This window comes from Sturnira hondurensis, unplaced genomic scaffold (assembly GCF_014824575.4).
Source record: "Sturnira hondurensis isolate 20B ecotype Veracruz unplaced genomic scaffold, ASM1482457v3 Scaffold0006413, whole genome shotgun sequence".
Lineage (NCBI taxonomy): Eukaryota > Metazoa > Chordata > Mammalia > Chiroptera > Phyllostomidae > Sturnira > Sturnira hondurensis.
The window spans coordinates 35,681,638-35,704,646 of record NW_028079044.1 but is presented as its reverse complement, the minus strand read 5'-3'; the positions used below and the strand labels follow the sequence as shown (position 1 = coordinate 35,704,646).

At 35.4% G+C, this 23,009-nt stretch overlaps 1 protein-coding gene across 3 annotated transcripts in view; it reads left to right on the top strand.

The window, feature by feature from the left end:
* Nucleotides 1-23,009, top strand: part of CSMD3 (CUB and Sushi multiple domains 3) — a 935,029-nt gene that overhangs the window by 194,448 nt on the left and 717,572 nt on the right. For all 3 annotated transcript variants that reach the window (XM_037048422.1, XM_037048421.1, XM_037048420.1), the window contains exon 4: nucleotides 19,675-19,869. In XM_037048422.1, coding sequence (XP_036904317.1) covers nucleotides 19,675-19,869 — 195 coding nt within the window. The remainder of the gene's footprint in view (nucleotides 1-19,674; nucleotides 19,870-23,009) is intronic.

Genomic DNA, 23,009 nt, shown 5'->3' with positions numbered 1-23,009 from the left:
TCAGGACCTGGCCCATAACCCAGGCATGTGCCCTGACTGGAAGTTGAACCAGCGGCCCTTTGGTTCACAGGTTGGCACTCAGTCCACTGAGGCACAGCAGCCAGGGCGGGATTCTTAAATGACAAAACTCATGAGAATATACAAGAGTGGATTAAAACCAAACAAAAACATTAGGAAAGCATTATGCTCAGTGAAATAAGCCAGGCGGTGAAAGACAAATACCACATGATCTCACCTTTAACAGGAATCTAAACAACAAAACAAACAAGCAAGCAAAATATGACCGAAGACACTGAAATACAGAACAGACTGACAGGGAGCAGAGGGGAGAGGGGAGAGAATCACAGGGGAAAAGGGAAAGGACTCACATGAACAAGTATAAAGGACACATGGACAATAACTAAGGTGGGGGGCAGAAATGGGAGGGAGGTAGGGAGTACTGGGGGGTGGGAAGGGCTGGGAATATAAGACAGAAAACTGTACTTGAACAAGAATTAAATTTAAAAAATTAAGAAAAAAACATTAGGAACTATTAATTGGATGATGCAGTAGTAACAATTTAGAACTCATCAGAAGGTTGCATCTTGAGTGACTAGTTGGGAAAGCCAAGAAACAATCACATTTACCTCTCATAGATTCCTAACAGTCTCCTGAAATGCTGGCAACAGAACCTTTAACAGAGGCAGTGAAGGTCATGCTTACAACAGGGGATTAGTTGAAAATCCAACTAAGAGGAGAGGAGCAAAAACATGCAGCTAGATAACTTTTATTTTTCCACTGCATTTGAATATTAGAAGTTTCTTCTTTGAAGTGGCTAAACGTATCTGTGGATGTTGAGTCTCAGCTATAATTGGGAAAAAGAGTGTACTAAGTAAATACTTCCATACAAAAATTTAATACCCTCCTCCACATGCATATTATTCACTCCTTAACTCTCTCATGAAGTTACTGTACTGTAACTTCAGTACTGCACTCTCCAAGAAAATGATTAAGGATTCTTTTATGTAGCATAAACAATCCAACTGGAGATATTTAAAGATAGTGACATAAAATAATCAAGAACATGACTCTATAGTGGAATCTATGGGAATGAAACAGCTCCCATATACTCAGATGTTCTATAGATAGATGTTCTAGCTATTCAGATTTTCCCCTAATGACTTGTGAATATTATCCGATAAACAATAATTTAACTTGTGAAAGAGTTCTCTAGCATAGACTCTAAGACAAGTAACATACAGCAGTTTAGAGGACACAGTCTATATGAGCAGAAGAAAAATTAAAAGTGAACAAAAAAACCCTAATATGAATATTCACTAAAAGACATAAGGCATGAATATAATACTGGAAAAGAATACAAGGAACCCTGTCTGGTGCAGCTGAATGGATTGAGCACCAGCCAGTGAAACCAAACATTGCTGGTTTGATTCTCAGTTAAGGCACATGCTTGGTTGTGGGCCAGACCCCTCCTTGGGGGCTTGCAAGAGGCAGCTGATTGATGTTTCTCTCCCACATTGATGTTCCTCTCATCTCTGTCTCCCTTCCTCCCCCTTCCTCTAAAAATAAACGAATATAATTAAATTAAAAATTAAAGTCAATAGGATTTCAAGTGAAATTTGAGAAAATTTTTCAGAAAAGTAGGGGAAAACAGATTTAGGAATTCAGAAAGAAGAGGTAACGTAGTAGGAGAACCAATAGAAATTAGAGAAGTCCATACTAGTCATTCTTAAAAGAGAGCATGATAAAATAAAGGAGAGGAAATGATCCAAAATTTTCTTTCTACAACTTTCTAAACTACAAACTTCCTTTCTACAGGTTTCCAGATCGAAAGGGTGCAACAAGTATACATAACAATTCATTAAAGTAACTTCTTCCTTTGTGAAATAACAAAAAAACTGTAAACCATCAGATGTACACATTTTTATCAAATGAAGAGGAAAGAATAAACTGAAATTCCAAGTGCCATAATCCAGAATGCTTTTGATCTTCAAAACAACAACAGTATCAAAGAATTGCCTTCCAAATCCTAATGTCAATGGTTTTCACATTAGAATTCTATACCCATCCAAACTGTTATGGGGTTTGAACACAAGATAAGCTACTTATAAACATGCATTATCTATCTCTGACACACACACATTTTTAGGAAGTTGCTAGTGTTTCATTATAACAAAGAGACTGGAGTGGGATATGCAGAAGAGAACCCAACCTCTTAGGTAGTTTTATGGAATATACAGAATAGTTACTGGTGATAGAAACATGAAATAGACATCAACTTATTCAGATGGAAAATATTAGAGTATTCTGGAAAATCACTTTTTTCGGTTGCAGTTGAGTGCTTAATGTATTCAGATTAAGTTGGGAATAAATTCAAACAAGTAGCAAAGGAGCGAAGTTGAGTTTCTACTCAATATGAAGATTTTTTTAAAAGGAATTTATTCTACAGAAAACAGAAACCTTTTTCAGAAAATAAAAATAATCAATATAATGCATAGCTTGTCTAAGAATGTTATGAATAGCATTCATATAGTTAAAATGTTAATACCGAACATTTCAGCAACAAAATTGATGGAGAGCATGTTTGGAGGGGGATGGTTTGGAATGACAAGGAGAATAAATCTTTTTTTCCATTATGAGGAAATAATTTAGGTGTCTAAAAACACCAAAAATCATGAAGTAGCTGTGCAAACATTTTCTCAGTGAGAGGGGTAGAGAGGAAACAAATGAACTGAAAATATACTTACAGTGGCTTCTAATGTCTTAACACTGCCTGGCTCTGTTTTAACTCTCAGACCTCGCTTCCTTCCAATCCCCCCCGCCCCCCAGCAAATCCACTTGACCACCTTCCATGGGGTCTTCCTACCGCATGAGCTCCTGTGGGTCTTGGCATCTGTAGCTCTCCTTTCCGAAAAGCTTTCCCCAGCATATCCTTACAGTTAGCTCTTTTGCTTCTGTTAGTCAGATCTTAACTATCATATCATCATTCCAGTATTATCTTCCCTAGTTAATGTAGGGGGGAGACCTTCCAAAACACTGACGTTATCCTCTGGAGGGTGGGCCCTTTTGTAGTACAGGCTTACCCTGCTAGGTGAGTATTCTGGGAATCCATCTGAATGAGTGTGGTACCAGCTGATGTTGTGAGAAGCTGCCTTTGGCTCCTGTGAATTTCTTTTGAAGGTTCTTTCAAGGAGTTTGCCTGTTTCGTGATGAGTGGTTTTATTTTCTTGACCATAAAACAGCCTGAGCCCAATGCCCTTCCCTTCCTATTGATGTGCTCTCACTGAGTGACTTTTTTTGTTTTCCTAGATGAAAAAGTTCTCAAAGGGAAACGTTTTGCTGATATGGAAGAGGTGAAACAAAAAAATGGCACAAGCACTAAAAGACATCAAAATCGATGAGTTCAAAAATTGTTTTGAGCAGTGGAAAAAAGCCTAGGTAGATGTATTGCATCAAATGAAGAATACTTTGAAGGTGTCTGAAGTTTAAACATGTTAGAATAAATACACAATTTTTCATAAATAAATTCTACTTTGGGGGGTCCTTGCTCATATATAAAACCTCCACCTACCCCATCAAAATTTTGTTCACCTTTCTGGCTATACATTTCTCTTTGATATGTATTATCTAACAAAACCCTAAATATCATTTTATTTATCAAATCACCTCTCCTCCACCTGCTCACAAGTTTAGCTCACAAACTCTTTGAAGAAAGGGATATACATTGCTCCCAGTAATATTCCCAGTGCCTCAATCAGTGTGTGGCATACAGTCGGTGCTTAATACACTAGTGACTATTAGGTAATATAAGCAAACAAATATGTAAATGAGAAAAGAACTTGTAGCATACAATGAAGAGTCATTTCTAATTGTGTATGCTGGGATAATAAGAGAAAAAACATACCATTTTAAAAAATACAATAAAGATTATGTTTTTTAGTGCACATGAATTATTTTTATATTTTAGTCAAATACTCCCAAAACATATATAATCCCAGAAAATAAAACATGATTGATAAAATGATGCAGAATATAATTATTCATGTTCTCTTAGATGAGTTCTTGTGGCTTGCTGTCATTTTTCAAAAGAAATAGGGAAAATGATCTGAGATCTGAGCTATTTTCTTGTCTGACAGTTCTTGCAAGACTCCACTTCACTCAGAGTTTTGTTATACTGAGCTCAGTTATTGTCATTCACAAACAGTTTGGAGATATATGCTATTATAGAGTTCGCATGCATAAATAAGCATATTATTAATAATCAGTGGCAATTAGCACGCAATGTACATTCTCTTAAGTTTAATTATATGCTGATTAAGAGTGTTTGGGTGCTTAATGAAAATAAGAAGGTCCAATGATACTTAATTTTCACGTCATAATCCTAATAACTCCAGTCCTCACTCAATTCACATATAGCTCCTACTGATTTTATTCAGAAGTACCGGTGACCACTGAATAAAGCCTGAAATGCAACTGGGCAGGTGACATTGGGGAAAATTGTCTGCAGTCTGTCAGTATGGAATAAGGAGTCTAGTGCAAGTAACTGAGTTAAGACATAATTACCATAATTGGCTTCAATTAGTTTTTCATAGCTTTGTTGAGGTAATTCCTATTGTACTACACCATGAGCTATAACCAGTAACAAAACTAGTTTTCATAACTACTAGGTGTCAGTGCTTAAAAAGGTAAAATGAATTGTACATATTAAAATCTCAGTGAAGATAAATGAACTGAATAATAGTGTAAATGCATTACTGGAAAACCATTGCCATTGTTAAATATGACATTGTTTGAATGGAATGAAATCAGACATATTTAATGAACTCGAGCCTCATTAATACACATTTTCTGAGGAAAATTAGTTTATGTGCAAATGACTATTTTTCATCTTGAAACAAGTGACTGTTATGAACCCCTACATTCATTACTGCATTATTTAAAATAGCCAAGATTTGGAAACAGCCTAAGTGCCTATGAGCAGATGAGTGAATAAGGACGCTGTCATACTTTTACACAGTGGAATACTACTTTGCTGTAAAAAAAGAGGGGAATCATACATTCTGCAGTAATGGTTGGAATTGCAGAGTATTATATGCTAGAGAAATAAGCCAGTCAGAGAAAGAGGAGTACCATATGATTTCACTTATGTGTGGAATCTAATGAACAAAGTAAACAAACAGACACAAGGAAAACAGACTTAGAGATACAGAGAACAGATGGATGCCTGTCAGAGGGGCATGGGTTGGTGGGCTGGGTGGAAAAAGTAAAGGGATTAAGCAAAAAAAATCATCGACACAGCAATAGTATGATAATTACCAAGGGGAAGAGGGGTAATGGGAGGTGGAAGAGAGTAGAAGGGGAAATAAATGGTGATGGAAGAAGACTTGACTTAGGGTGGTGAGCACACAATGCAATATACAGATGGTGTGTTATAGAATGGTACTCTGGAAACCCATATAATTTCATAATCAATTTCACCCCAAGAAATTTAGTTTAAAAAAAGAACTCCGGAATGTGGAGACATCAAGAAAATCACAGCATAGTTAAAATTATAGTGACTTACTATAAATTAGCTTAAGTGGCTCATTTAAATGTTGGAAACACCTATGGTATCAAAGAAGAAATTGAAGTACCGAATGTCATATGGGCCACACACGAGTAAATGGCAGATGGGATTCAAAGTTATATTGAGTTGATTCCATTACATTTAATTTTCTAATGATGAATTCAACTGCAAGTGTGCAGTGTAACTAGGTCAAGAGCTTTTATTTGTTTTTTGTCTTTCCAAACATTTCAGAGCTAGTCCTGTAGGGAGGAAAGGTTGAGCATTATCGCCGAGGAGTAAGCACGTGGATTCCCTATACTTGTCATCCGGACTCTGGTTTCTGCTTCTCACCTGGTCTTATCCCCAGAAAGTTCAATGTCTCTCCTTTGATTCAGTATGGAATCTGCACTTTTTTCACCCAAGGGTATTGAGTTCTCAAATAGATGTGAAATCATTTCTACTTCTCGTATTTTTCTAAGTTTCCAGTTATTCTTGGAATTACGCTAATGCTGTAACCAAATAAATATTAAGAGCCAAGTACGTGAATTAAAGAATTTGCAGTTTTAGAGATGCTAATGAAAAATGCAGTATCGAGTGGACAGTGTTTATATAGTATACGATAGAGAACAATGTAGGATTTTATTTATTTTACTTATTTTTATGTTGTTGTTCAAGAACAGTTGTCTTCATTTTCCCCCTACCACTGTACAACTTAAAAACAAATATAAAAGCAGTAAAAGATGGCAAAATGAAATGTCTCAAGACATTCGAATAAGTGATCAATGAATATAATAGATAATAGAAGTTGCAGTTCCAGAGCAAAGGTGATCACCATGGTCGAACTGAAGTGTTTGGAAAAGCTTTATGCAAAGGAATTGGTTTAAATATCAAAAAATAGAAACATTTGGACAGACAAGAGATAGGAGACATTTCAAGGTGGTGTGAGTAAACCTGTGAACAGGAAATACATGTGACATTTTGGGGGGAAGTGACTATTTAAATAAAATAGAGCATGTGAGTAGGTGAGCATAGGATATGTAGGAAATACATAAAAGGATACACTTGTGGATTGTGGAGGATCTCACCCATCAAACGAGAGGCTGCATGTTCTCCTGTAGGCAGAGTTGGAAGGACTGTCTAGGGGAATTTTGAAAAAAAATAACCTATAAATTTTGAAACGGGATGAAGGGGGAATACCTGAATATTAGGCAGTATGATCAAATTCTCTTGCTCTCCATTCCACTATTTTTCTATCTGAAAATTTTAGAGAAGAGACAAAATCACATTTCTAGGACTCCTAGCGTAGACGTGAATTAAGTCCACCACCTGTGTGCACCTGTGGGAGAATGAAACATTGACATTAGGCAAAGACAACTGTCTTGCAGATTCTGGCTTTTGATTTCATATCAGTGTTTTACTCCAGGACTTTCCAGCATTTTCTGGCTTCCTTTAGGTGAATCACAGTGGTTGTATTTGTTGCCTCTTGCTCTGACTCCCTTGTCATTGAAATGTTACTCCAAGTGGCTCTTCTCCAGTCTCCTGCTGTTCAGGGGTCAGTGGTGAGCTGGCAGTGACTCCAGGTAAACTTCATTTCAGTGGTGGCCTCTGGGTAGCAGTCCTCTGATTGGGCTAATTCTGTATTAATCAAGAGGTCCAGCCCAGAACCTGTTCCTGAAATCTATTAAGTCCCTTTCTACTTTAATAATTGGCTTTTATTTCTGACATTAGTGAAGTATTTATAACAGAAGTGGTGCTGCATTGAAATAAAATCTAAAATATTTGTCACTGTTTTGTGATCAGGAGACCTATTATGAGCTGGAAACCTGGTGACTTCACTATGTTATGGCAAGTGTGATGAAGTAATTGCTTATGATTGAATAGACAGCAGACCACTGCAGCTTTAGCTTGAAAGGTTGAGGTTAACAGGATTGTCATTAAGGTGTGCTGCCTGTTCCTGGCCCCACACCCTTTGAAAAGGTCTTACGACAAAGACAAGGGCTCAGGAATATATTGGTTCTTTTTCAAAGGGAGATTTAAGGAAATAGAGTCTAAAATCCTGGTGATTTATGGAATGGAACAGTCAACTGCTATGGTACAGTAAAGGTAAGAAGGCGTGGTAAGCCTCCTGTTTTCTTACTCCAAGGGTGGAGCAGAGATTATATAAAGAGTGTTTCATTCCTGCAGGTTGCTTCAGATCACCCCTAGGTAGTCCCCACTGAAAAGAGAAGGAGAGGGAAGATTGAAGCAGAGTATGGGTGGGTGGTGAGTGTTCCCTGGCACAACACAGTAACTGGAAGCATGCAAGCCAGTCCCTAATAAGATTTTGAAGGGAATTTTAGCTAAATAAATCCTGGAACTCATTTTCACATCCCTTTCATTGTTCAGTCCTTAAGGCAGTTTTCAAGTGCTGAACCTACATTAGCAGATGTAGAATATAAGAACTGCATAGTCTCGACTGTAATCTACCTTCCCACACCCACCTCAATGGCTGCTGCAGAGGATGCGGATGAGGAAGAACCATTCAACAACAAACACCGAGGGACTGCTCAGGACACAGGACAGAGGAGCACCTTCTCCAGAACAGAACCAGGGTCTTCCAAGAATGGAGGATCTTCATTCCAGTCCATCAGAATCTGTTCACTTCCATGACCATTTTCTTCTATAACAGGTCACGGATCCATGAGAATATAGAGGTGGCCTTAATGGAAAACGAAATGAAACACAACAAAACAAAACAAAATGCCTTTGTGCCTCTTCAGGAAGCCTTGGATTTGAGCAGGATATAGTAATGAGAAGGGGCTTTGTCAGGCGTAATGGAAGAAAGGGGAAAATTTCTTCCTCTGATTCAGCTCTCAGTGGCCTGAATGTCAGTGTTTTTGATGGTCCAGCTTCAACAGTTAAATGCAATGCCCTATAGGATGATAGAGCAGTAAAGTGGAAAAAAATCCGAGTCCCTGATGATCCGAGGTGATAGCCTGATCCATCCTGGCCTAGACCAGTCAGAGACCCCCTCACAGGGAATAGCTGCCTGCTGTTGAAGCCATTCCGTGTTAAGGCCTTTTGCAATATCAGCATACCATTGACCCCCAGACAGCTGATCTAAAGGCTCTCCAAAGTGCGACCCTGACATTCTGTGCTAAAGTTTCATTCTGTGTTTCCAAATGGTTGGGGTTCTGCTCAAGCCATTCAGTTTGCATTTTGCCCTTGACTGTATCTTGTACATTCCTCTCTAGGGGCCTTTCTTCACATAATTTATTGAACTTTTGATTCCTCTTCAAATAAAATGCTACTTATTGTAGCTCATACAGCCTCCCTCCTTTTGCATAAGCATATCAGTTATTTAACTTTTACACTACCTCATGGAATCTGTTTTATTATTAAATTACCAAAAGGTCATGGTATGCATGCCTCATGTCTCCAGCCTGGTTATAATTTCAAAGGAATGGAGATAGTGTCCTATTTTCATATCCCTGTCACATTGATACCTCAATTCAATTTGGTGATTGATTAATTATAGCTGAAATATAGTGTCATCTCTCATTCACTCTTTTTCAACGAGTATATAATCTAGTAAATTATCCACAATCAGCTTAAAACATTTTGGAAAGAATTAAGCCACTTTTATCTAAAAGCCTTAATACAGACATTGTCCCAATTCTGTCATAAGGAGAGGAGCGTCTATTAATATTTTCCTATTCTGAATCAAGTTATCAGATGCCACCCATGCCAGATGCAGCATCGCTTTGTTTTTAGAAACTGTAAAGTGAGGATGGCTTCTAATATGCCCCCATTCTATATACAAATATATAAATATATATGTGTATATGTGTATATATGCATGTATGTATTGGCTTTGTTAATATTTTAGTAGCTACACAGGATATAGTCAGATTTAAAGAATCATATTATTTTTATATTTAATGACCTTACCTCCTATTTATTTTAATGCAGTGGTAGATAGTTTACAAAACAAAAAGTACATTTTTCATCAGTTCATTTTAAGTGGTAAATTTTGTTTTGCCAAAAAGGACACAGATATGTGAAACAGAAAGAACATTAATTGCCTCTTATTCACATATCAAAATTACATGTCTAGCAACTGCTATTCTTTGGATATGGTGCAATGGATATTCTCCACTGTATCTGGCCATTGCTTTCGAGCTGGTTTTCAACATTTCATCTGTATTGCCTGTGGGCTCTATCTGCACCCCACATTCCAAACAGACTGTCGCTGCCTAGACAGCATATGTTTTTATTTGTCTGGTTCACACTGACCCTTTCACTGCCTCGTACTTCTCTCACTTCAAAATATAATCAGCCCACCCGAAGATTTACCTTAATTTGGAAAAAAAAGTGTAACATTAGACTTTTATCTTTCTACTGCTTGAAATAGATTGTAATCTATGTGCATCCATTTTTCTCCCACCTAAATCAATCCAGTATCCTATCATTCTCCTAGGAATATTAACTAAGACAGTGCTGGTGTGCTCTCATTTCTTCTCCAGCAACCAATAGTTTGTGTGAATTCCTTTTCATTAAGTGAAAATAAGAAAAATGGACGTTCTTCCTTGGATTACCAAATATGGAAAAAGCTTTTCAAAATTTCAGTATGGTTTTCAAAGGCAAATGTGGTCTAATATTTGCTCCATCTCAACATCAGTGAGGACTTGTGATGTAAAGAGTAGTTTGAACAATGATAAAAAGAAAGAAAGAATTGTGCTTGTATTTACGATCTGTCTTATAGCATTTAATGTAGTTTAATTAGAGGAGGGGAAACATGCTTGGCTGGTGTAGCTCAATGGATTGAGCGTGGACTTCTAATTCAACGGGTTGCCGGTTCGATTCCCAGTGCACATGCCGGGGTGTGGGGCTAGGTCCCCAGTGGGGGGTGTGCCAGGGACAACCACACATTGATGTTTCTTTCTCTCCATCTCTTTCTCCCTCCTTTATGCTCTCTCTGCAAATAAATACATAAAATCTTAAAAAGATTAAAAAATAACAAATCATTTTAGTGGCACAGTGTGTGGTTTGACCCAACAAGATTAGGCATCACCAGTTATACCAGTCGTGACACTGGTATAACTGGTGGTGTGCCTACAGCTGTCTGAGGTTCTACGGTTCCTCTCTGTTGTCTGTGCCGGTGCATTTACTCCGATGAACTCCATGTGATGATCTTCTTTTATGTGTTTCTAGTAGAGGAAACAACTTGATAAACTGAGCAATCCTTGTCACTTAGTAACAACATTACCAGGCAATCAGCTAAGTTCTTGAAACGCAAAGATGAATTAGAAACCCTGTTCTCATGGTGCTCATAGTCTAATCAAAAAGAAAATGTATAAAGAAACAAATTTCATTCAGTTTATATCTATAGAGCTGAATGAAAATTTATATATGTCTGAATAAAAATTCAGATATATACATGAATTAAAGTCCATGCAAACATCATAAATGCAGTAACTGATTCAAAATATTCACAAAATATTTCCTCAACTCAGTCTCTAAATGAATTCTTGAATGATGCCATTTTTCTTATATGAATGGAGTGGCCCAATATCTGTAATAAAAGAACATTTCATACCACTGAAAAAGTTAGGGAACATATTAGTTTGCTAAGTGCTTTGAAGTCTCAGGATGGCTCAGTATTAGGTGGTTTAACTTGCTGTTATGTTTTTCTAAGTTATTTTTAATCATCTGGGAAATAAAGCCTTGACATTAATTTTTTGTAAGAAGTACAAACAACTTGATTTTACTTCCCTTAGTAGATATAATTTTACAGTGTTTTAAAACATTGTTAATTGATCTTAGCAGGATCATGCTTCATCTACTTGACTGAATAATTATGCAACTCTGTAGTCATGGTATCCCTTTTATTCCATTTTCATTCCAATTTTCAAGGTCAGGTTTTCTGTTTGATATTTTATTAAGTATCTTGCCTTTCACAATTATCTGTGTGCTCCTGACAAATTGGAGATTTCTTAGAGCTAAGTTTTTTTTATGTGTTTATTAGTATAACTCACTCTTTCTAAATTGCTTAGTAGACTTTTACTGAATTCCTTAAAGGAAAACATGGTGAAAACCATTTCCCCTATAGTTCTTTCTATATACTCTTTCAGGATTTACATTTTACTTTTAAACAATTTATTTTTCTTAAAAAAAACTACTCTGAACTCATATCTTTTTATAATCATTGTGCCTGGCATAGTGCTTGATAAATGGTACCAAGTAATAGAGGAGTTGAGATTATTTCTTGAATTTCTTTTATGACTTAGAGAAGTTTAATTGAATTTTACCCTTGACTAAATTACTATTTTTGACTAACTTTTTAAGACAGCAGGGATGACATAACATAAGCATTTAGTGAAGACATGACCCTACATCTAGTAGATCATAACTTAATCACACCCAATTTAGATATCTCAAATGCAAAATTAATTGTAATAATAATAGAGCTGCAATTTGTTGAAATCATAATATCCTGTGTGTAGAGAGAGCTTGCTTAGCATATAGGTTAATTGCATGTATTATTTTTATAATCATATCAACAGCCCTATTTGATATTCTCATATTTAACATGCATATATTATTTTGGCTACTCTTTATTTTAAAATTTATTTTGGGGAATCTTTTCAATAATCATTCACGTTCAATATTATTCTAGCAATAAGTTTGTGAATTTACATAGCATATACCATACATAATTAGGAAAACCCCGGCGCATATTTCTTTAGAATGGATTTCAATTATTTATTGTCAGTTATTCTTTTCTGAAGAGTTTACCGTGTTTCTCTAAAAAAGGAACAAACAAACAAAATGCGATGACTTCAATAGCCCCCCTTTCTATTTGGGAGCCTATGCATAGCTCATACATTCACTATGTGAGCCTATCTTTCTTCCACTCTTTGCCCCACTCCAGTTTCTACCCTATTGCATTCGTAGAACCTATATTCGCCACCTTGCTAAGTCCAATAATTATTATAGTACATTGATTCTTACATTTTAAAACTTTGAAAATACTTGCTAACTCTTCTCTTTTTTATCCAACTCCTTATCCTATTTCTGATCTCAATTTAAATGTTACTTCATCAAGTGATTCTTTTCAGACCTCCTCTTAATCAAGACTAATTAAGTTTTCTCAATCATATACTTTCATTATAGCATGTATGTTAGTTTATTTTATTAGGCACACTAAAATTAATATTCTGTAATTAATTTGGTATCGCTATTGTCAACACCAGGCAACAAACTCCATGAGGGCAGGGTCTCGTGTGTCATACGCAAATCTGTGTGTTCAGAGCATTGCCCATAGTAGCTGCTAAGTAAACATCTGTGACAATAATACCCACTTTTCATGGATAACAGCATGCAATTGTAAGACAGTCCGAGACTTTTAAGTGTGAGACATCTAAGCTTGAACAAGTCTTCTATTTATTAGTTGGATGGCCTTGAGGAAATTATGTAATTTATCTCACTCTCGAGCTCCATTTCTGCGCAATGAGGAAACCATGCATGTTGTTGAGTGTGTCGTGAGATGTAATTGGGAATATGAACGTCTATGTGCCTAGGACAGGGAATGGCTCAGAGCTGTTCTCAACAATCACATTGAGATGACTGACTTTCCTAAACTGTGAACTCTTAGGATGCAGGAAAAGGTGGTGTTGCTTTAGCTTGTGCACCTCACAGAGGAACATTCGTAATAACCTTCAAGAGTTTTTAATGAATTGTGTTTCCTTTCCACTAACACTGACGAGTGTCGTTAAACTCTCGACTCTGTAATGCAACTGAGTTTTTGCTTTTCTTGGATCTTTTCCAAGTAATTTTTTGCTGCATAATCAATATTTCATACTCTAAAATAGTTTATGTTGCTGAAATGCCATCATCGTATTTGCTGATAAATTCAATATCTCTGAGAAGAGAGAATAAATAAAATGCATATATTTTCAGTAAAAAAAGATGAATTTTAATTTACTTAATCATTTGTTGTGGATAGAGCAGTAAACTGACCTAAAGGTTCTCTACCCTATTCAGAGACATATGCTTTTAATTGTTTTATTGTTGTTCAAGTACAGTTGTCTGCATTTACCCCCCACCACTTTCCCACACCCCACCCATTTCCACCACCCTCCCCTGCTCCCACCCCTCCTTGGTTTTGTCCATGTGATTTATTTAGGTGTTCCTGAAAACCCTTCCTTCCTTTTCCCCCATTATTCCCTCCTACCTTCCATTTGGTTACTATCAGATTGTTTTTAATTTCACTGTCTCTGGTTATATTTTACTTGTTTGTTTTGTCAAGTGCTGGAAGCAACCTAAGTGCCCATCAGTAAATGAATGGATTAAAAAACTGTGGTACATTTACACAATGGAATACTATGCAGCAGAAAGAAAGAAGGAGTCCCCACCCTTTGTGTCACCATGGATGGAATGGAGAGCATTGTGCTAAATGAAATAAGCCAGGTGGTGAGGGACAGATACCATATGATCTCACCTATACATAGAACCTAATCAACAGAGACATGTTTTGAATGTAATGTCTTCAGACACATTTTCCACTGATCTCAATTCTAAACTGTCCACTCTAAGTATTTCTGTTCCATCTACACACTTTGTCTCATTAGATAGATTTCAAGAATTAATTCATATAAGGCTGTAGTATAAGAGGAGTTTCTTTTATATATTCTTTTTTGCATTTAAAAACTGACCAGTGCTCAGCAACAGTGTGGTGAAAATAACTTGCAGTGCTTCCCCCATGCCCAGCACCCTCCTCCAACCCCAACTCAGTACTTGAATTATGGAATGAATGTCAGATAGAGTTTGTCAGGATTGCATAATTGTTTTAGTTTAACCACCTAAAATTTGATTGATATATTAGTGGCATCTTTGATTGATATATTAAAACAGTCTGTTTGGCATTTCTACTTTTATATGTAATTATCTGCTTCAGAAATGAATTGGAATGACAAGTGCAATCTTATTATTTTGCAGGTGCATGTGATGGATAAAACAAGAAATATTGATTTTATTCCTTAAATCTCTATTTTCCTTAAGGGTAATTGTATAATAATTAAAAATATTATTTATTGTAAATAATATGCATATTTACATTACATCATTTACACTAAGCATTTAATTATTATTTAATGTATCTCTGGATCCTCTGTATGTCCTCCTTGGAGAAGTGTCTGTTCAAGTCCTTTGCCCATTTTTTAATTGGGTTGTTTGTCTTCTTTGAGTGGAGTCATGTCAGTTCTTTGTCTATTTTAGAGATTAAACCTTTGTCTGAGGTATCATTGGCAAATATGTTTTCCCAAACAGTTGGTTCTCTTTTTATCTTGATACTGTTTTCCTTAGCCATGCAGAAACATTTAATTTTGATGAGACCCCATTTGTTTATTCTTTCCTTTATGTCCCTTGCTCTCGGGGACATATCAGTACACAGGAAAAGATGCTCGATATCGCTAGCTATCAGAGAGATGCAAATTAAAACCACAATGAGATACCACTTTACACCAGTCAGAATGGCCATCATAAACAAAGAAACAAACAAGTGCTGGAGAGTTTGTGGGGAAAAGGGGACCCTAGTTCACTGTTGGTGGGATTGCAGACTGGTACAACCACTATGGAAAACAGTATGGAATTTTCTAAGAAAACTAAAAATGAATGTGCCTTTTAACCCAGAAATTCCACTGTTAGTATATCCTAAGAACCCTGAAACACCAATCCAAAAGAACCTATGCACCCTGATGTTCATAGCAGCACAATTTATAATAGCCAAGAGTTGGAAGCAACCTAGATGCCCATTGGTAAGTGACTGGATCAAAAAACTATGGTACATTTACACAATGGAATTCTATGCAGCAGAAAGAAAGAAGGAGCTCCTACCCTTTGCAACATCATGGATGGAACTGGAAAGCATTATGCTGAGTGAAATAAGCCAGGCAGTGAAAGACAAATACCACATGATCTCACCTTTAACAGGAATCTAAACAACAAAACAAACAAGCAAGCAAAATATGACCAAAGACACTGAAATACAGAACAGACTGACAGGGACCAGAGGGGAGAAGGGAGAGAATTTCAGGGAAAAAGGGGAAGGACTCACATGAACAAGTATAAAGGACACATGGAAAATAACTAAGGTGGAGGGTGGAAATGAGAGGGAGGCAGGGAGCACTGGGGGGTGCAGAGCTGGGAATATAAGACAGAAAACTGTACTTGAACAAGAATTAAATAAAAGAATAAATAAATTATTATGTAATTTAAATAATAGTTTATAATTTGCTTAGTACTGAACATAGCATATGTCTTCATTTTGCCCTGAAATTCAAATTTTATTTATTTGTTTAATCAATTTTTCAATTACAACTTACATTCAATATTACTCTGTATTAGTTTCCAATGTTCAACAAAGCAGTTATAAAATCACGTACTTCACAGTACAGTACCACAGAGTGGTCCCCCTGCTTCCTCAAACACCCACCTGGCCGCGCGTATAGGTGTCACCACACTATTGAGTAGATTTCTTATCCTGCAGTGTACATCTCTGTGACTGCTCTGTCACGACCAATTTGTACTGCTTAATCCCTTCACTTTTTTCACCCAGTCCCCCAATGCCCCTGCCCTCTTTCAGTCTGATCTGTGTATCTATGCGTCTGTGTCTATTCTGTTTGTTTATTTTATTCATTAGATTCTACATAACAGTGAAATCCTATAGTAATTGTCTCTCTCTGCCTCACATATGAAATTCAAATTCTTCATAGCTAGTAGATACAACGCCAAAAATTAGTCTAATTTAGTGTCTGAAACTCGTATTAATAAAAAAGCTAAATTAGTTTAAGAAAGTAAATATTCAGCATTATCTATTTTTTAAAAAAAATCAAGAACAAAAAGTGAATGTTCAATCAGAATAAAGCATATTTTGATGGTTGGTTATATAATTCTTTTAGTTAATAACACATCCTTCTTGGCACTGCATTTTAAAATAGACATAGAGATCCTAAAGAGAAGTCCCAAATTAAAGGATGGAAAAGGACAAAAAATAGAATCCATGAGTAGTGTATATAGAATGGGAATCTATTAAACCTCATTGTGAAGTGTTTTAATAACTGTCTTCAATCTACAGAGGATGAAGTATAGTTGTTCTTACTTAATGAAGGTCAAAAACAAGAGCAATCAGAGCAGGAATTATCTTTTTTGAATTATCTTCTTTTAGTTTCATTTGAAACAGCCTGAATTCTAATCTATTGGTTTAGAAGCAATTCAGCCACCAAGCAGGGGATAGATTGGGTAATTTATTAAGATTTTAACTAGTGTTATTATTAATTCATTGATTCACTTCATTGGTGGTCCATTTTTGCTTTAGGTACTTTGTTCTGGGTAGTACTTATTTGTTCATTTAAGTCCAGGTTAAATCTGAATATAATTATTTAGAGCTTTCCTCTGTCTCTTTCCTGTTATTTCTATGCCAAACTGCTTCCTGTGAAATAATTTGGAGATTGCTTTTTCTCCTAACTATATAACTTTATGATAATTGAAGTCCTGACCTTAATTATTTTTAGGGAGTGGGAGGGAAAGGAGTGGATGGATTCTAAGGCCACAAGTGATAGTTTCATTAAAAGTATTTCCTTTATTAATATTATATTCAAAGGATTGAATTCGTATTCAATTTATCAAAACTTATTAACTTCATCATTTCCTGCAGACTTATCTCATCTATTAATCAAATAAGTTCTCAAAAATTGGCTATTTAAAAATTAACTATTCATGTTGAATTGTATTTTTAAAGAATTGCTCAAAATTAATAGACAATAAATATGTTTTGAACTTTACAAAAAATTAACTAGTAGCATAAGCCTGAGAAATATAGGAAAGTGAAATATTGCAGATGATTAACCTTGGTTACTGATATTTAAAATATTAGTTTATGATTTCATTAAGTGCTGAGGAAGCTTAAGGTAATTGCATTCTGTTTATAAAAACCATTGGTATTTAATTGATATTAGTTACATGCTTTACTTTTCTAGATTTGAAACACTTTCAATAGGCCTCATAGATAAAAATGTAAAATTTCATTTCTACATACACTTATTATTCATACATGACATCACTTTTGTAAAGCCACTTCATAGTATAAAACATTTTTTATTGTGCTGTTTATGTAATAAAGTTATTGATATTTTCAATATAAAGTTGTTTATTACTATTTGGCTTATATAAAATGAGACTGCATGAAATTTTATAACTGTGCAAATGGGATAACTATCGAACAAAATGGAAGTATACTTCATTTTGCCTTGAAATGTCTTTTTTAGCTTTTTATTTTGCTGTAATTTCCGATTTTCATTAATTTGTGAAAACAGTTCAGATTTCTCATATATTTTTATCCAGCTTTCCTTAGTATTTATCACATATGTAGCCATATGTATTAAAGTCAAAACTAGAAAATTAACATTTGCATAGTACTATTAATTGAATTATAGGCTTTACTCAAACTGGAGTTCAGTTTTAGCCCACAAATGAATTACTTTTTGTACTCCTATTATTATTTATAGCATGAAAATGAAAGTGATATAATAGGATGTTTATAAATACCAAATTTAAAAAATAATATAAGAAAAAAATTTCCCCTAACCTCATTAAACTCTGTAAGTTCTGTTATTTCTATGATTTTTTTCACTTTTTTTAAATATAAAGTGAAATGAATTTTTCTCTAAAATAAGTATTTTTTTAAATCTCACATTTATATACTTATATACTTTTTAGCATGAACTAAAATAAGGCACTAGGTAAAATATTCTAATATATCAGACATTTTGTATTGACCTAATTAAAACTTCACAAGTTTATATACTTATTGTAGTTTTTATTATATTTTCAAGGTTAAACAATGACAGATGGCACTGTAGCCCAATCTCTAACTTCAAAACTACATCTATTTTACAGCATTAAATTTTTCTCATTTACATGAGAAAGAATTTTCATTCAAATGTCTATTATTTTCAAATGAATGCTCATATTATAGGGTTAAGTACAAACATCAGAATAATGTGGAACATATCAATAAAACTGATTTGCTTATTACTATGTTAGTAGAATGTAACTTTTAAGAAGCCATGTAAATTGTATTAATCTGTTTTACTCATCTGTACAGTATAAGTAATACTGCTTTTAGAATTCCTACAAAGATTAAATGATATGAGGTCTGCTGGAAAAAGTCCAGCCATTGTTAATTTAATGAGGACAGTTTGTGTGACATTGACATGTAACTTGCCAGCCAAGGAGAGTGGACTGGAACGTGCATTCATGAACAGTGATGACTTCACTGTACTAGTAACTGGGGGTGGTAGACATCACTGGATGAGCATGTGTAATGTGTGACTACTGCATTCAGAATGACTGAGTGGAAAAAAGAATCTGCATCAAATTTTGTGTTAAGTTTGAACATTCCCCTACTGAAACTATTTGGGTGATTCACAAAGCTATGGACAGCTGGTGATGGGCAGCTTGATCATGACAATGGACCACTCATGCACCGTGTCCTGTGCAGTTTTCTGGAGGAACGTCAAGTCACTCAGGTTACTCAGCCTCCCAACAGAGAGATTTGGCACCCTGAGACTTCTGGCTTTTCTCAAAACTAAAATTACCTTTGAAAGGGAAGAGATTTAAGACCATTGATAAAATTCGGGAAAATGCAATGGGGCAGCTGATGGTGATTTCAACAAAGGAATTTGCCGAGTGTTTTGAATAGTAGAAGAGACTCTGAGAGAACTATTTTAGGTTCCCATGGTGCCTGCTTTGAAGGGGACTGAGGTATCATTGTCCTATGTACAGTGTTTCCTGTATCTTATATCTTCTTTAGTAAATGTTTCTATTTTGTATATATGGCTAGACACTTTTCGGACCAACCTCATATAAAGTATGTAAATTTTTTAGCACAAAAAATAAGGTTTGTTCAGTAAAATTTAGTTCTCACTTTTTTTCTGTTACATGTATTTAAGTGGAAAACATTTTTGTGACCTCCTTCAAAGGATAGAATACAACTGTATCTACATGTTTATAAATCTCAAACATTAATACATACATATATATATATTAAAATACTAAATAACTATAAACTACCCTTTCTCTGTCTTCTACAGAGTTGCAGAGTAGCTCTTGTGGAAATCCAGGAGTCCCACCCAAAGGAGTATTATATGGTACAAGGTTTGACGTTGGGGACAAGATCCGCTACAACTGTGTAACTGGATACATCCTTGATGGCCACCCTCAACTCACCTGTATAGCCAATTCTGTTAATACAGCATCATGGGATTTTCCAGTTCCCATCTGCAGAGGTAAGGAGGAATATAATGTGTATTTTTTATGCTGACTGTATATTGGACACAATGAAAATATTTTAAAAGAAGAAGTTGTAATCAGGTAGTATATTTGCAAAACATGATTGGTGTTTGACAGTTGTTTCTTTTGTAATCTATGAAACTTAAAAATTACATATATGCCATATACTACATGACAAGTTTAGAAAAATGTTAGCTAAAATGTGACTTTATTTGTGAAGTGAAAAATTAAAATATATTTTATATTTATGTACATATTTATGCATGCATTGTTTATGTGTGTATCTTCTTATTTATATTAGAAAAACATGGAGTTTACTATGTTTAGAAATTTTATGAGGTTGTCAAAGCCACAGACCTTTTCTTAACTTTGAATTTATTGACTGGATCTGTGAATCTTTTAAAGATTTCTGGTAGAGAACTTAGCATGGGCAGTTGTGAAGTTAAGAATGCTGTATACTTTATTACCAATGCTGATAAACATTACTGGTATTATGGGGAAACACAATAATTTGGTAATGTGGACATAATTTTAAAGGACAGAGACTGGGCTCTGGCTGGGTAGCTCATTTAGTTAAGAGTGTCATCCCAATACACCAAGGTTGTGGGTTTGACCTCCAGTCAAGACACAATACAAGAATCCATCAATGAATGCACAAATAAGTGGAAAAAACAATCTCTCTCTCCCTCTCTCTCTCTCTCAAAAAATCATTTACAATAAAAAAAACATACAGAGACTAGAAGATAGAATGTGTTCAACATTAGCTGAATTCATGGGTGAATCATGCTCACAGAAATTCTGGAGACACACTGCTCTCTCTCTCTGGGCTTCACTTTTCTAAAAAAAAAAAAGATGTATCATTTATCTTTTGACATCTGCTTCTGTAATTCCTTCATCCTGTACTGATGTGAATAAGAATGACCAACTGCCTAGTTCAAACATGTGGCCACAGATGCATGCAGGAAAAATCACTGGAAATCAGACACAGCTAGCTTCTTATCCTGGATTCCACAATTACCATGTGAGTTACCTTAGGCAAATCATCAGCTCTGTGAAATTATCTCATTTAACCAGTGAGAGGAAAAACTGATCTGTGTATTTGTTGAAGATTAAATAGATAACCTATAACTCCCACTTGGTAAAATATCTGCCATATAAGATATTCTTTCAATATTATCTCCCTTTGCCTCTGTTGCTGCTGCTGCTAGTGTTACCACTACTGGTACTAATACTGCTATTACTGATTATTACTAGTACTATTATTGCTATTACTGTTATTCCTACTGTTTCTTTTGCTACTGATGGTACTATTTCCATGACTATTAACTACCATTATTTGAGCACTTATAGTATACTAAGAAATTATAAGCATAATCATTTTAAAATTTCACAATAAGAAACTGAAGCTCAAAAAAGTAAAAGTATTGCTCAAGGTTACTCAGTGTCAAGAACTATAAGGAGCATGAGATTTAACTTAACTTGCAAGTTAATAAGTTTCTCTGCCACAGTTACTTACATGGTGATAAGAAGACACAAGGCATTTGGGTCAGGAACAAAAGACAGTTCATTATTCACAGAGTGTAGGAGTTAATGTATCAACATTTGTGCCAGTTCTGCTAGCCCCAATTCTCATAGAATGACATGAAGAATGTGAGATGTCTTCATATGTAGTAGGTGGTATAATAGGAGAGGAATCATGAACTTAGGGAAATCAAATCCTTCACAGTGGGCACACCTCCCTTTTGCTCTGGAGGGAGACCGTATCTGTCTTCCAAGTTTGTAAGCTAACTTGCCCTTTGGTGTGCTGGAAGGCACTATTTCTTTTCTTCGAGTCTATCTGTTATATGAACATCTCAGTAGGCATTGTGTGGTACAAAGAGCATAAGCACAAGATGTGCAGAAATGTTAGAATCCATGGAGAGATTTCTGCCAGCAGTGAATGGAGTGTGATGAGGATGTCAAATTTAAACCCATTCTGCATGATTTCAAAGCCTGAGCTTGCTACCACACTGACACTTCCACAAAATAATTTGCATCACTCTCAAAAAATATTTTATCATGGGAGGAAATGGAATTTTGTATGTGAATCAGCCAAAAGACACATAGTCAACTTTAAAGCATAAAACTACCTAAGTCAGCCCTGGCTGGTGTAAGTTAGTGGATTGAGCGGGGGCCTGCGAACGACAGGATCATGGTTTGATTCCCAGTCAGGGCACATGCCTGGGTTGCAGGCCAGTTCCCAGCAGGGGACTCACGAGAGGCAACCATACATCGATATTTCTCTCCTTCTCTCCTTCCCTCTAAAGATAAATAAATAAAATATAATAAAATAAACCTACCTAAGTCAAAAGGACTTAAGAAGATACTTAAAACCAAGAAACATTGTAAAGCTGTTTCAGTAGAGCAGTCCCAATACTACCTGAACACTAATTTCTGTAGTTGGGTTCCTACTCCATCTTAATTCCGAGCCTGTTTAGTAAGACAGATGGGTCTAAATACTGATACTGCCACGTACTGACTAGGGCCTTTGAGAAAAAATATTTTGGTGACTATTTCTTTAGCTATAATAAGAAAAAGAAATAGAAATACCAAATTCACAGTGCTGTTAGTATTTAATATGATAGTATATGTAAAGGGCAAGGTACATGCTGTGTTATTATTTATGCTGATTCTATTTTTCTAATTTTCTTCAATGCTTGTTACTATCTCCTCCTGTAAGAAAGGAATTACAGTCAACAGAAACTGTATAGAAATAAATTATTTTTATTTTTTTATTTTTTTTAATATAATTTTTATTTAATTCTTGCTATTTTTTTCTGCTTTTGTCATAGTATAGACCCATTTCCCCAAGTCCACACTGCTTTCCTTTGACTTCCTGTCTAACTTCTGTGCTATTTTTTACCTTCTGAAAAATGGCACCTACTGCTTTTGGAAATTCTGCCCCCTCAACTTAAGTCTGTCAAGTTCACTTTTTCTTCTCCTTAACAGTAATACTATTAAATACATTTACTCACTGAAATAGATTTATTAAGGGCAGGCCCACCTTGTAAAAAGCATTATTTCATGCAATGAAAACCAAAAAGATGATTAAGAAACAAGTTTAGCCTCTAAGAATTAAGCTCTAGTGGGACTATCA